This window comes from Aplidium turbinatum, chromosome 12, assembly GCF_918807975.1.
Source record: "Aplidium turbinatum chromosome 12, kaAplTurb1.1, whole genome shotgun sequence".
Taxonomy (NCBI): Eukaryota; Metazoa; Chordata; class Ascidiacea; order Aplousobranchia; family Polyclinidae; genus Aplidium; species Aplidium turbinatum.
The window spans coordinates 10,279,154-10,293,461 of record NC_137483.1 but is presented as its reverse complement, the minus strand read 5'-3'; the positions used below and the strand labels follow the sequence as shown (position 1 = coordinate 10,293,461).

The following is a 14,308-nucleotide window of genomic DNA, read 5'->3' as shown; positions in this document are numbered from 1 at the left end:
AATAGATAGGCAATAACTTGACGACATGAAACAATGACAAAAAAACAAACTAGCAAAAAACAACATCATCATCTTGCGGAAATTCAATTATACCCAGGGAAGTTATGTCTTAAAGATATCAAGCGTGCTTTGATAAAAGTTGCGTTGATAAAGCGATAATTTTAGACCCCAGTCAGCTAAACTCGCCACTTCCACACCGATCCAACGTTAGCTAACGTTGTATTAATGCAAAAATGACAGGCATCGCCAGCTGGGATGTAGTAGTGGTATGTCCCAGTAATATGATAAATTTGGGTTACCGTATGTTTTACACGTTAAACCATATTAAAGTGACAAAAAATATCCAATTTGGCATATTACGTTAAAAAAAAAAAAAAAAAAAAAATAGATAAACAATCAGACAATAGCATGACGATCCAGTCCAAGATATTGAAATAAAACAACTGGCCACCGCTTCACCGAAAGATGGAGATTGGTCAAAAAGGATGGAAAAACTTCTGCAGACTCTGTAGAACTTCTGTGGACAAAAAAAACACAAGAACCAGAAGGCCAGTAGGAGTACTTACAATCTTACTATTTTGCTAATAAATCTACACACATTGGCTTATCATTGCTGGGCAAAAAAAAATATATATATATGTATAAACTATAATATATATAATAATAATATATATATGTATATATGTATATATATATATCTTTTAAATCAAAAATATATTTATATATATCTATATATATAAATCAAATGTAGTCATTACCATCTGAAGCCCCCACAAACTGCCCCACCCAACGGATCATCAGAAGGTCCTATTCAAATAGAATCTATTTGAATAAGATAAGATTTGAATAAGATTAATAAATATTAATATTTTAATTTTAAGATTCTATTTGAATAAGACCCTCCGATGATCCGCCAGGCGAAACAACTTGCAAAGGCTTCAGACAGTAATAACTACATTTGATTTAATTCGCTCTGCTTTGCCTTTTTGCTTGGCATTGAGCACTTTTTGTAGTATTAATAGTTTTCATTGTTTTTTTATCTATATATATATATATTTTTATATATCTTTTATATATTAGTATGTTTGGTGCATGATGTAATACTTAGATGGGATTATTTCAAGGAAGATTTAGCTTGTTTATTTTTGATTTAAAGCCTTTTACAGTTTTACATTCATTTCTTATAGTAGGGGGAAGCTTGTTCCAAACTATTGGCCCCATGTACCGTATTGATTGTTTGCAAGTGTTAATTCGGCAATATATCGGAATATAAGGAGAATTACTTCTTGTTGTTAGGCTACTTGATTGTTTACACATAAGTATATCATTGAATGTTGTGGGAAGCAGCTTTTTTGAATATTTAAACATAAAAGTTGCAATCTCTGTAGTTTTCATGTGGTTAATTGATTTTAAATTATTGAGTTCCATTACACCTTTTATGCTTTCTCTGCGGTCAATGTCAAATACAGTACGAAGAAAGTTATTGCATGTACGTTGTAGCTTTTGCAATATAGTTTTGTTTTCATGACACCACGTTGAGATGCAATATAATATCTGACTCTCAACTAGAGAATGGTAAATGGAGAGAAGTGCTTGTTTGTTTAGGAAAGGCTTAATTTTTTTTGTCACGCAGAGTATTGATCTTATTTTTTGAAGCAAGATTTCCATATGAGATTTCCATGACAAATGCTCGTTTACAATTATTCCCAGAAACTTTATTGAGGCAACTTGTTCTATGTTGCTTTTTCGAATATTCAAGGGTGGGTGGTATGATAGTGTCTTGCTTCCTTGACTTGAAAATAATATATGTTTGGTTTTGGTGACATTTAGAGACAATCGATTTGTTGATAGCCATTGATCTATGCATACAAGTTCTTGATTTGCCGTATCATATACCGTAGAAACGGTTTTATTTTTATATATAATGGTGGTGTCATCTGCAAACATAATTGCACTAAAGAGACAGGCCCATATTCATAAACACAACACAAGTCACAGAACACACAAGGTTACATAGCCTATATAAGCAAAACCTATGCGTACACAGTCACGTAATAGTGAGATGCATAGTCAGAAGAAGCATAACACTCTGAGGTAAAAACTGCAACTAACCAATTGTTAGATGAAACCTGACAGCGGTTGACTTCGGAATAGGGCATGAAACGTAGGAATATGATGGTACGTCTGAATACTATTAATGCTAACACGCCTCGGTAATTTATGCAATGTTCGAAATGCATTATTGTAAGCCGCATGCGATTAATTGTTTGTAGAATTTCCATGTTGGTTTGTAGTCTAGATAGTAGGCTACGATAGCTCAATTGGTTAGCGCGTCACTTCTGGAACGAAGAAACTTCAAGATCAACAGCGGCGCTGGTTCGACTCTCGGGGTGTGCGCTTGAGCAACGCACGTTAAGGACTGCTCTCCATTCAGCGGCATCTAATGGATGGAATAATTCCTCAACAACAAGACTTCAACAATCGGAAATTTCACTCTGTCAATCTCGGTGACCGGGCCTGCGTTAGTGATTCAAACAGGGTTGCATTCCTGGGGGGGCTCGGGGGGGCTCAGCCCCCCGAAAAACGAAAAGGCTTGATGTAGGGGGGGCTCAGGGGGGGCTCGTTTAAGCTTCCATTTTTCAGCTTTTCTGGCTGAACAACAACTTCTCGACTGAACAAGTAACACTTTAACAGCTTTCTCACAACAGAACTGCAAAAAAACACGAACATAGGTTGATAGCAATCGCCAATTATCACTTTTGTCAGAAACTCTTCAGACTGGGAATATCAACTTCGTAGTAGCTAATCGTCATGTCAAATGGATTGTTAATTCTCTATTTCAAATAAAAAAAGCTATTCAAGAAGGAAAGTATTCGTTTGATGAAGTTGTTAACTTGAGTCCCGGAAGTACAAAAAACTACTCCTTTAAAGGCACAACATTGGACCAGTTCAAAGCTCGACGTAGAGACTAGCCTACCCTTCTTTTGATCGTAATCAGTTTATTCAAGCTTTGGTTGAGAACATTGGAAGCAGGATGGTGGACACCAACAATGAAAATTCTGTGAAGAGCTTGGAAATTATTGTACCAGAGTTAGGCCTATGGCCTGCTGCAGTCGAAGTTCCATGGCAAGAAGGGGAGCAGAGATTACGAAAAATAGAGGAGAGATTTCATGTCATCACTCCTATTTCCGATTGTATGTTGACAATCCTTGTCATATAGCCTACCAGATACGATAAAGTTGTTCAAGAACGTAGTACTAAACATGATTGCTGTAAGTTCTGCTGAAGCCGAACGTGGATTTTCACAAATGAACTTCACACAGCTACGATCACGGCTGACCATATCACTTGTTTCAGCATTGTTGTTCATCAGCATCAATGGACCACCTCCTCATTTATGGAATGGCACTGCGGCAACTCAGAAGTGGTTGCAGACTCATCGGTCGGCTGTGGATGTTCAAGTTAAGCATTTTAAGCTGCCCACATTGAATGAACTCAGATCTCCGCAAAAACTGTTTGCTGGCTAAAATCAAGGACTGTCGTGGTGCTTTAAACTTAGCCCATAAAACCAAAGACCTGGCAGACAGGCTGTTTGTTTTGTGCAATCTCGTTTGCACCAACTTGGAATATGCTTTTGCTGTAATTGGAGTTTTTTAAACTGTTCGTTAATACTGTAACTAAATGAGATTTTAGTGTAACTGTCACATTGGCAGCTTATTGGTTCTTATATAGCAAATCTGCAACCCCTAGCGCTCATTTCAAGAATTGCATTTCCTTACTTTCCTATTGCAGTCAATGTTTTTGCAAGTGTGCTTAGGATTGGCTCATACAAATAAGTTTACAATTGAGTTAAGAGATTGGAATTAACTCATGCAAATCGAGTTTCAAGTGTAGGCCTACGCAGTAAAAAAAAAGCAAAGGAGATTGCAGTGTAGCAACCAAGCCAAATTTCAAACTTATAATTTTATATCGGATTCAACCACGCTTTCACGTTTTGTTGCTTCTACCTTTTTCTGTACTTCAAGCTATGTTTTAGCATGGGTTGTTTTTCGACATGATGTTCAGAAGTAAAAACATACTGAACAGTGTTTCTTTTTCAAAAAGGTAAACATTGTTGGCTAACCTACACCGATTACTTATACATACTTTGTCTATAACAACACAGCTAAGTGTTAGAGCCCCCCCAAAAAAAATTTTAGGAATGCACCCCTGGATTCAAAGCCTCTACAAGTATGCGAAACTGCCAGGATTAAGCTCTGCAAGAAGCTTTCCCAGTCCGAGGATAAAGATTCAATCAATCAATCAATCTTTGTGATTTTATCCTTCCATGAATATTCAATATTCCGCTCGTGAGAAATTTCAATATTCCGCTTTTCCCCACTTGTAGAGACTTTAACACAGGGCCGGTTATCAAGATTGACAGAATAAAGTTTCTCGTTGTTGTTCGTGAAGTAAGTTATTCCATTCACGAGGTGCCGTTGAATGGAGAGCAGTCCTGAAATGTGTTACTCAAGCACACACCCTGAGAGCCAAACTAGTTGTAGGTTGTGATCGCAGTGGCCAAATTTGCTTGAAAATATCTAACTTCGTCCTCAACTGAACTTATTGCAAAATACGTAGTAAAATGTGTTCTTGAGCAACGATTGCGTCTAGGCACAACCATGATAAGATCACGATTCAGTGGCGTAGCTAGGGGGGGGACCGCCCCGGGCGGCACTTTCAGACTACGATTTTGATTACAATCTGATAAAAAAACGGATTTCATTTTCACATGCTTTTTCTTGAAGGGGCGGCAAAATCTGAATCCGCCCGGACGGCACATTCCCTAGCTACGCCACTGTCACGATTTCAAACTTTTTGGCACATTTTTCGCTGTGTCGTTAAAATTGCTAAGCAATGGGATTTAGCCTATAATTATTTAGGCTAATAGTGTCAGATAGGTAGCCTAGTATGAATCGACAAAGACTTGTGCAAGAGAGCACTGTAGATTAGTAGCCTACCCAAGCACAAAAACATTCATGTTCTCTTTTGGTTTTGGGAGAGAACACCACTGACTACTGAGTGTCCCTAACACCAGTATTAGCAGGTCCGGATTTAGGGGGGGGCAGAGGGTGCAGGTGCCCCGGGCCCCCCGACTTTTGAAGGGTCCCTTACGTGGAAAAAATGTGATTTTGTGTTGTTTTTTTTTCTTTAAGCCTCTGAAGTTTCTGCAAAATGCTGTGCGGTGCTGGATTAATGCTACCGCACTATAGACGTAGAGGTAGTTTTTCGCGCCGTCGGCGCCAAAAATTTTTTGCACAGGGGCCCCACGATCTAAAACTGCCTCGGGCCCCCCATCAGCTAAATCCGGCCCTGAGCAATAGCCTACCTGCTCATTGTGTTTTATTAAGACACAAGCGGTGTCGCAGAAACACCTTTTCCAGCGTCGTGCAAGCTCTGTCACTACTTTACCTCGCAGGAAACTAGGCTATTTCTATGAGAGATACCTATTAGAGGTTAACACTTTGTGAAGAATAAACCTAGGTACCGGTACTGTAGATTTTTGTGTGAATTAATCCGTACGGCGTACCGTACATACCCAGGCCTGGATTTAGGGGGGGCAGAGGGTGCAGGTGCCCCGAACCCCCCGACTTTTTAAGGGCCCCCTACGTGGAAAAATGTGATTTTGTATTATAATATTATTATTTTTTCTTTCAGCCTTTGAAGTTTCTGCAAAATGCTTGTTTGCGCAGTGCTGGATTAATGCTACTGTAGACGTAGAGGTAGTTTTTCGCGCCGTAGGCGCGAAAAATTTTTTTGCACAGGGGCCCCCATCTAAAAGTGCCCTGGGCCCCCCATCAGCCAAATCCGGCCCTGTACATACCCCGTATTTGTTTGGGGTAAAAATGGTGTGGAATCTATCCATGCTACACCAATGAGGTTGTCAGCCTAATACCGATTGAATGGATGAATTAAGTTTGCAAATGACGAGTTAGCCAAACAAATGAAAAGAAGCGACGAACTGAAAAGTTAGATGGCCGGTTAGCTAAATGAACGGAATGCAAAAAACGAAGAATCTCACGGATTAAACGAAGTTATAAGAGTTAAAATATATTCTACTATAGAAACAAGATTTTTGATTAGGGTAGTAAGTTGACTCGGTGTCCGACGTTTTCTTCGTAAACAGTTCTTCGTAAAGCAATTCTTCGTAAGCAATTTTTCGTAAAGCAATTCTTCGTAAAGTTAATTCTTTGTAAAACAATTCTTCCCAAAGCATTTATTCCTGCATGCAATGGAGATTTGATGTATACGAAGAAATGCTTTACGAAAAATTCTTTTAGGGATTTCATTTCACCAACAACTGTTTACGAACAATTGTTTTACGAAGAATTGCTTACGAAGAATTGCTTTACGAAGAATTGTTTACGAAGAATTCGCCTATAACCAGTTGACTCGAGGTAGCCCATTACATTTTGTTTGGCCGCTTTTCACAATGCCGTTTAACGCACTTGTACAAAGGGTTAAAATCTCACAACAGAGAAACTTGGCGCCTCATTGCCTCCAACCCTCGACGAGAGGAAGGAACTTAACGATGATGATGACAAAGGGTTGTTTTTCAGTTTCTAAATTTGTGAACTTTGTAAACACAATTTACAGAAAATCAACTAATTCTATACGAAGATAAAGCGATCAGAGGTGTGAACATATGGTAATTTTATTATTGATATCGTTTCCTCTTTTAACGAGAAATGCACATGATACAAATTACACAAACTCAAAAATAAACAACAAATTAGTGACAGATGTGGTCACTATATAAGGAAGGCTGTAAAAACTCATTTGAAAAGAAAAAATATAGCTTCCGTCACTAAATGTAGTGATGACGTGGTGTTCAAAGAAGTACAAGTTCCCATACAGACAAAAATGATATCGCAGCCTTCCAAAATAACAAGCAGAGCTGCCACTCCAACAGATAGGCTAAGCAGCCTGCAAGACAACACATAAGCGACAACACATATTTTCCAAAACATGCAAGTCAACAAGAAATTGTAGGGTTACACTACCCCAGGCAGCAAAATTCGTCATTTATACATCTGTAAACGTTGAATGTAAAAACGACGAATTTTGCTGTCTGGGACAGTGTTTCTCAAATGCGTTTGCGATGAGAAGCTTTCATACACACTCCAAAAGGGAATTGTTGGAACGTTTAATAACGTTAAAAGGGTGCAAAAATGTAAGTTTTGCTGTCTAGGAAATGACGCAAGTAGCAGTGATTCTCCAACTCCTTTGAATGGCAGACCCCGTTTACTTCCTTGAAATATTTGCGGACCCCTATCCATTTTTAAGAATAAAATTACAAATAACAAGGCATAAAATTCAACGAAAATTCTCGATTAATTTATTGCCATTAAAGCTTTAGATATATAGGATTAGCTTGCCACCAAGCTTATAGATTTTCTGTAAGAAGGTTCCACTCACGTAAGCTCTCGCACGTCAAGCTGTAACTCAAAAACAATACAAGGATCTCTGTACCCAGTGGAGTAGCTAGGGGGGGGCGGACCGCCCCGGGCGGCACGTCTGGGGGGCGGCACTTTCAGACAGGACGTTTTGTTTTTTTTGTTGATAATGCAAAAGTACACGGAAAATAAAAGCAAACAGAATGGCAACGTTCAAAACAGTGGCGTAGCCAAGGGGGAGGAGGGGTCTGGGGGTTACAACCCCCCTTTGGCACGCATGTGACGTCACGATATTGAGAATGATGCTTTCAGTCTCTATGTCTCTAAAACAAAGTTTGCCTAATTTTAAACGAAACTCCATTAAAAGAGCGAGTTTTGCCAATACCAAACATTCAAATATCTCAGCCAGGAATTAGCAACAAGAAAACATAGAGACTTAGCTTTATTAAGTTACCAAAAAATTCCCAAGAAAACATGATCTTATCCTTTTGCTATGCCACCGGACAGCACCATTTTACAGGAATATTTATACCAGGGGATTTATACCCACATTTTTGTTGAAAATGCTCTCAGAATGCACCAAATCCAAAGTAATTTTTCAAAATTTTCTGGAGGAGGCCCCCCAGACCCCCCGCCGCTGGGTGTCGTCTTTGGCGAGGACGCCGTCGGGCTTCGCCCGCCGGCCCTTAAAACCCCCTCTTTCAAAATTACTGGCTACGCTACTGGTTCAAAACATACAATAATTCCACTTTAAGTCAATTAAAAAAATTTCATTTTCACATGCTTTTACTTGAAGGGGGCGGCAAAATCTGAATCCGCCCCGGGCGGCACATTCCCTAGCTACGCCACTGTCTGTACCCAAGTGAGAACCTTTAGTATAGTATTTGGCACATTATAGTTCATGTTTTTTAGTTTAATAGTGTTGAAGCAAAAGCTCTGGTTGAACTATCGTCCGAAGATATTGAGGCAAGTTAACAAAATTAGCACAAAGATAAGTTAACTTCGATATAAATCAATAGGCTACATCAATTTAAGACACAAAATGAGTACACACTACACAGTATGCTATCATAACGCAAATAGTAGCCCCTACCAGATTGAAAACATCTGATCTTGTCACCGGAAGTCCAGAAAGTGAACACGAACATTGTGATTGTTCTCATAATTTTTAAGCCAACAATGACTATTTCATTGAATTTTCGTCACAAAATACTGTGAATATGACAGTCGAAACGCGGCTAAACTACACAGTTCGTCGGACTGGCGCTCAAGAGGATATGCATTTAAAAATGATGCAATGACAGTAAACAGCACTTCAAAACACAATATATTAACATAGATGTATAATCTTCACACTTTGAATCATTCAATTACAGTAAGAGGAATGTAAATATAAAATCTAAGCTGCAGGAAGAAGCTGTATGCTGCTCTCGCTTCAAACTAGGCCCATGGCAAAAATCTTTCAAAGAATGGTACTCCTATTAAAACCTGTTACCAGCAACACAGTTTTTATGGATCAAACACTGCACATTTCGCAATTTCAACTCAAAAACCTATTAAACAGCGACATAAGTTGAGTGGAATATGAATTTAATGCCGCGACGAAAGAGTTCAAGACATATAAAGCAGTGCAATATGCTTCTGAAAGAAAAAAAAACAAACTGTCTACATTTCAAGATAGTGTAAACACCTTCGCATTCAAAATTGAACAATTATTTCCAAATTTTGACAACGCCATCTCTTGCAGTTGATATTAAAAATGTTTGATTAACATGGAAAGTGGCAATGTCAGTGATCACGTCATGGTGATAAAGAGGGACGGCTTGCTCACCTATGCGAGACTTGGCACTATTGGCAGAAGTATCATCACTCTGATCACTTTGGTTTGCTTCTTCACCGTCTTCACGTCTGGACTTGATGATTTGCTCTTGAACTACTTGTGTGCCATCAACTAAGCGGTTGACGTAGCTAGATGTATAGCTGCATCTGCTGCTGCCCAATTCTGGGCCACAGACAATGCGAGAGCGTTCTGTACTCCCCAAATCCCACAAGCGAATTTTACTGTCGGTTCCTCCAGTGAAGAAACGGATTCCGTCTGATCCAACGGTGGCACACAGTCCATTCACAGATTCAGGCGATTTTTGAGTGAGAGAAAGTGGCGGTGCAGTGCTAGCCCACAACGCCATTTGGCGTGTTCCAGTTTCTATATCCCATATGCTAACTTCGTTGTTACCAGTGACCACAGAAACAATGCATGAAGGTTGGTTGGGGTGTGTTGTGACACGTCTAACACCTGCTGATGATGGATGAGAAAAATTTGTAATAGGAAGTTGAAATCTTAAATCCCAACAAATATGGGTTCCGCGAGCGGTACCGATGCAAAGCCAATGCTGTTTAGGATCGACACAAAAAGTTGTAGGAAGACCATGGCTCATGTTATGCTTTAATTCCCATGCATGCTTGTTATTTCTCATATCTAACGCCATAATCGTGCCATGGCTCGTAGAGTATATAACTAATTGAGAATTAACGACAGATTTAAGGTCTGTGATCCTACCCTGTGTAGCTGAGTTTATGGAGTGAGAGAAACGGATTGCAGAAGACGGAGTTGGCATGGATTCAGGTTTCTCTGCAACCGATCTAGAACCCATAAGTTCCACAGAGAGTGAATGAACATTCCCATCATCTGATGAACACAAGACAGTGTCGTCGTCACAAAATGTGACGCATTTTAAAGCACTAGAAAAAGTCTGAACTGCCTTTGATCGATTCACAACAGCTTTACCTTCCAGTTTCTCCGACTGCCACAACCTCAGTGATCTATCCGAAGAAACAGTGACGAAATGATCATTGGCTGGGCTAATAGCCACTTTGTGAATTGGACCACGATGCTCTTTCATATGTGCCACAAGCTGGCCGGAAGGTTTCCAGTCAGTGCTTGGAAATAAGCCATTGTTATCAGCTCGTTCTTCTAATTCTCTTTGAGCAACATCACTTTTGTAATGGTCACGTTTGTGATGAACAAGAGCTCTTAAATCGAGTTTACATGAGGCATACTTGAACTGAATGTTAGATTGCTTGTTTTCTAGAGCAGGCTGAAAAGCTGATTTATTTGCGTTTTCGAGTTGAGACATCGAAATAGCAATATTTGCACCGCTACCCTTTTTAGCAGAAGATACAGCCAGACCAGATTGGTGTTTAGAGCCATCCGTTCCGAACATCGTTTTCCATTCATCATTCATATCATGAGGTTGCACAGCCTGAACACTTCTCTTTCGGTTTGCAGCCTTTTTCGCCAAGGATTTGTTTAAAGTACTTGCTTCCAACTCAGTGACCATATCAGCATGATGTCGAAGAGAAACAAGATTAGGCACATTTATTGCACTGTCATCTGTGACATCACCACTTTGCCATTCTGTGCTAGCGATGGAAGAAGTACTGCTCAACGTGCTTTTCTGTTTTTTGGAAATAAACTGTTCATAATACAGCAGCATATCTTCATCGTTTTTGGTCATTTCTTTCAAAATGAGCTTTCTAATAATAGTTTTAGTTTTTGAATCAGCATTCACATCATCACTGCGATTTTCTTCAGGGGTAGTTGTTTCAAGAGATGGTTTGATTGCTCTTTGTTCTTTCCTAGCACGCAAAGCGGCAAAAACTGCCTTGGTATTAGGTGCATTGTAAACCAATTCAAATATGGAATACTTTATGAACGGACGAAGAGCATTCAAGACGATTGCTTCTCTTTCAGCTTGCACAACAGTGTGTTCTAGAAAGGGAGTAATCATAGGAAGAATGTAACAGTGAGTATCTACAGGATCAAAATTTCGAGAACAGGAGCAAAGAAATGAGACAGTGTTTTGCCTTATCCACTCGCATGGGTGTGTTAAAAACAAAACATTATCCTTGATTAGTTCACATACAAGTTGCTTTTGTAATAAACCCAGTTCAACTAATGATGCTATAGCTGTCAGGGTTTGTGACACTACAAATTCTTGAACATCACTCAAACCTTGTTGTAATAATGGTTTGAGAATGTGAGAACTCTGCCATCCAATATAAGCTGCGACAGATACAAGACTAGTGAAGAAAGATGCTCTTAGTTGCCAGTCTTGTTTGTCATTCAAAAATGTTATCATGTGACTTAGCAAGACATCATTGGCTTTCTGTTTTCCAAAAAATGCGCAAAGACGTGGCACTGAAAATTCTAGCAGGCACTGTCTTACTGTGCTATCAGCATCACTGAATAGTACCTGTACTCTGTTTTGTACCATGAGGCGGAGCAGTTGCAGTTGTGAATCATAACTGACTTGGTCCCCACCCAAAGCAGAAACATAGGTGGAATCGCTTGAATTTTGAGAACTGTCTAAGAATCGCAGAGCTGATTCAGCAAAAATGGCAATGTTTTCTGCAAATGCTTGTCTTACAGGAACAGAAGGGTCTTTAGCACAGCTACTTATACCAGGTAAAATGTATTCGCTGAATATATTGGACTCGCCTCTTGGAACTTTAGACACAAAAGTTAAACACATGGCAAGAGAACTGAGGGCACGAGCTTTTACTCTCGTGACACGGTCTTTAATTAACTCCATAAGGTAGGGAACAAATCTTTCCAAAATAATGTCTGATTTGAGATGTTTGGCAAACTCCACAATGAGATGAAGAGCTTTCAATTTGCTATTCACATACTTCAGCTTTCGTGTGCATGAAATCAAAAGAGAAGCGATGACAACCAACGACTCAGCACTCTCTTCTTTTTCCACTAAATTGTTCAAAATTTTTTCTAAATCTGCATGTAAAAGAGATACAGTTTGATCGGCTGACATCAATGGAAGCTCACAAAATTTTCCTAAATAATACTTCAAATATGTGTAAAAGTGGTCTGGAAAGGCAGTACCTTTCCAACGAGTTAGATACTGCTCTGCTGTGTAGCGTTTAGACGGGTCGATTTGAATCATGTGTTCCACCAAACTACGTATGTGTGAATCTTCAATCTTAGACAAGCATGCATCAGGGTAAAATTTGTTTTCTCGATAAGCGAGCAATTGAGAAAGATCAAATAAAGCAGAACCATCAGTAAAAAGCTCAGCAATCACACATCCTGCAGAAAATATATCCATAGCATGAGTGGTTGTGCTGTCATGCTCTGTCATTTGTTTTTTGTTTGATGAAAGTGTAGCTGACTGGTCAGTGAAACGTTCTGGGGCAATGTAACATGTCCTTCTTCTGGAGGTGTCAAAAAAATAGTTGAAATCTGCAGGATTATCATCAGGCAAATACATTGGTTTGTAACTTCCAAAATCAGACAACAGTAGCCAGTTCCAGCTGGTAATAAGCACATTTTCACTTTTGATGTCTCCATGCCAAATTTTAAACTTAGCCATCTGATTTAATGCACATAACAACTGAAATGCTACCCATCGTCTTTCAATGTTATGGTAAAATGGCCGAGTGCTTATGCGGTCATACAAATTGTATTTGGCAAATTGCCGTATAAGCAATGCAGCTCGATCTGTTATTATAGTTTTTTGAAAAGGAATGCAATTTGATGCTTGCTTCAGTTGGGAATTTACCAATTCTACTTCAGCTTTGTATGAATCCAAGTCAACTGATGGATCAGGAATGACAAACACTTTGACCACAGCATAGCCTTCTTGGTACTTTGCTCTTGCAACTTTCATAAACCTTGTGCTTCCCAAACTTTTGTCAAACACATAATCATTAGCATCTGCAAGATAACTTTCTGCGCCTAGAATCTGAGATGGGGCAGTTGCAGCTAAATGATTCCCCATTTTGCACTAAACCAATGAATCTGCAATGCACAACAAAAAAAGTTTACTTTATTAAGCGATAAAGATTCAAACATTTTTTCAATGCATTCAAGTTAGTCAGGGCCTGCATGACTAGCATAAACCAGTTGCTAGTAAAAAATTGAGGTTACAGGTATAGTTCAGTTCATGGTTGGTTGGTTGGTTTTGAATCTTTATCTTCGGACTGACAAAGCCTTGATAGGTTATTCCTGGTAGTTTCACATACTTGTAGAGGCTCTAGACCAGTGGTTCTTAAACTTTTTGAGACACGCCTCCCTTTTACAATTCTACCAAAATTCGTGCCCCACCTTGTTTCAAAATCAAAAAACGTTAAGCAGAACAGCAATTCATTTCCAGGTAAGTTGCAATGCGAAGGATGTAACTTTTTTTTGGATACCAAATGTTTAATTTGGGGATTAGTAGCACATAATGCACATCTCAGACTGGCTTCATAGCCAAGTATTTTTCTAGATTTTATCTTTATGTTCACGAGTGTAGAAAAACCATTTTCGCACAAGTAAGTGGATGAAAATGGAAGAAGTGTGCGTATAGCCACAGCACCCACACTCTTGTAAATGTGCACACATTTCTCCCAGAAATCTGTTAGTGGCATTGCTTCAAGGTTGTCCCTTACAGTAGAATTTTATTTTAGTTTCGAGAATCCCTCTTGTATATATATAAATTGTCGGGAAGAATTTTCTCATTTAGACAAAAAGGATGCCTTGTCATCTGCCATTCTAGAAGTTCGATGTCACTCAAGTCTGGAAAATAGCATTCAAATTCTTGTTTCCAAAGTTGAAGGTGGCACTCCACTTCGAACTTAAGCTCGCCCTTCATTTGGTTTTTCTCAAGACCGTATCAAGGTTGGAAAATGAAGCTGCGTTTCCCTTTTGAACTCGACGATGCCACAGCCCCAGTTTTGCTATGAAAGCATGGATGGCATCAGTCTTTGATGCGATTAATATTTTTTCCCTGCAGGAGCAGATTTAAATTATTAAGGGCTTCGAAAATGTCCACGAGGTAGGCCTTGACAATGCTAAATTCCGAAAGACACTTCTACAA

The 14,308-nt window shown here is 39.2% G+C and overlaps 1 protein-coding gene across 1 annotated transcript; it reads right to left on the bottom strand.

Annotated features, from left to right (window-relative positions):
* Positions 1 to 6,692: 6,692 nt before the first annotated feature.
* On the bottom strand, positions 6,693 to 13,228 carry LOC145781226 (phosphoinositide 3-kinase regulatory subunit 4-like). The gene has a single exon (XM_082593005.1). It carries the CDS (start codon positions 13,226 to 13,228, stop codon positions 9,149 to 9,151), a length of 4,080 nt encoding a protein of 1,359 aa, XP_082449131.1. The 3' UTR covers positions 6,693 to 9,148.
* Between the last annotated feature and the right edge of the window lie 1,080 nt (positions 13,229 to 14,308).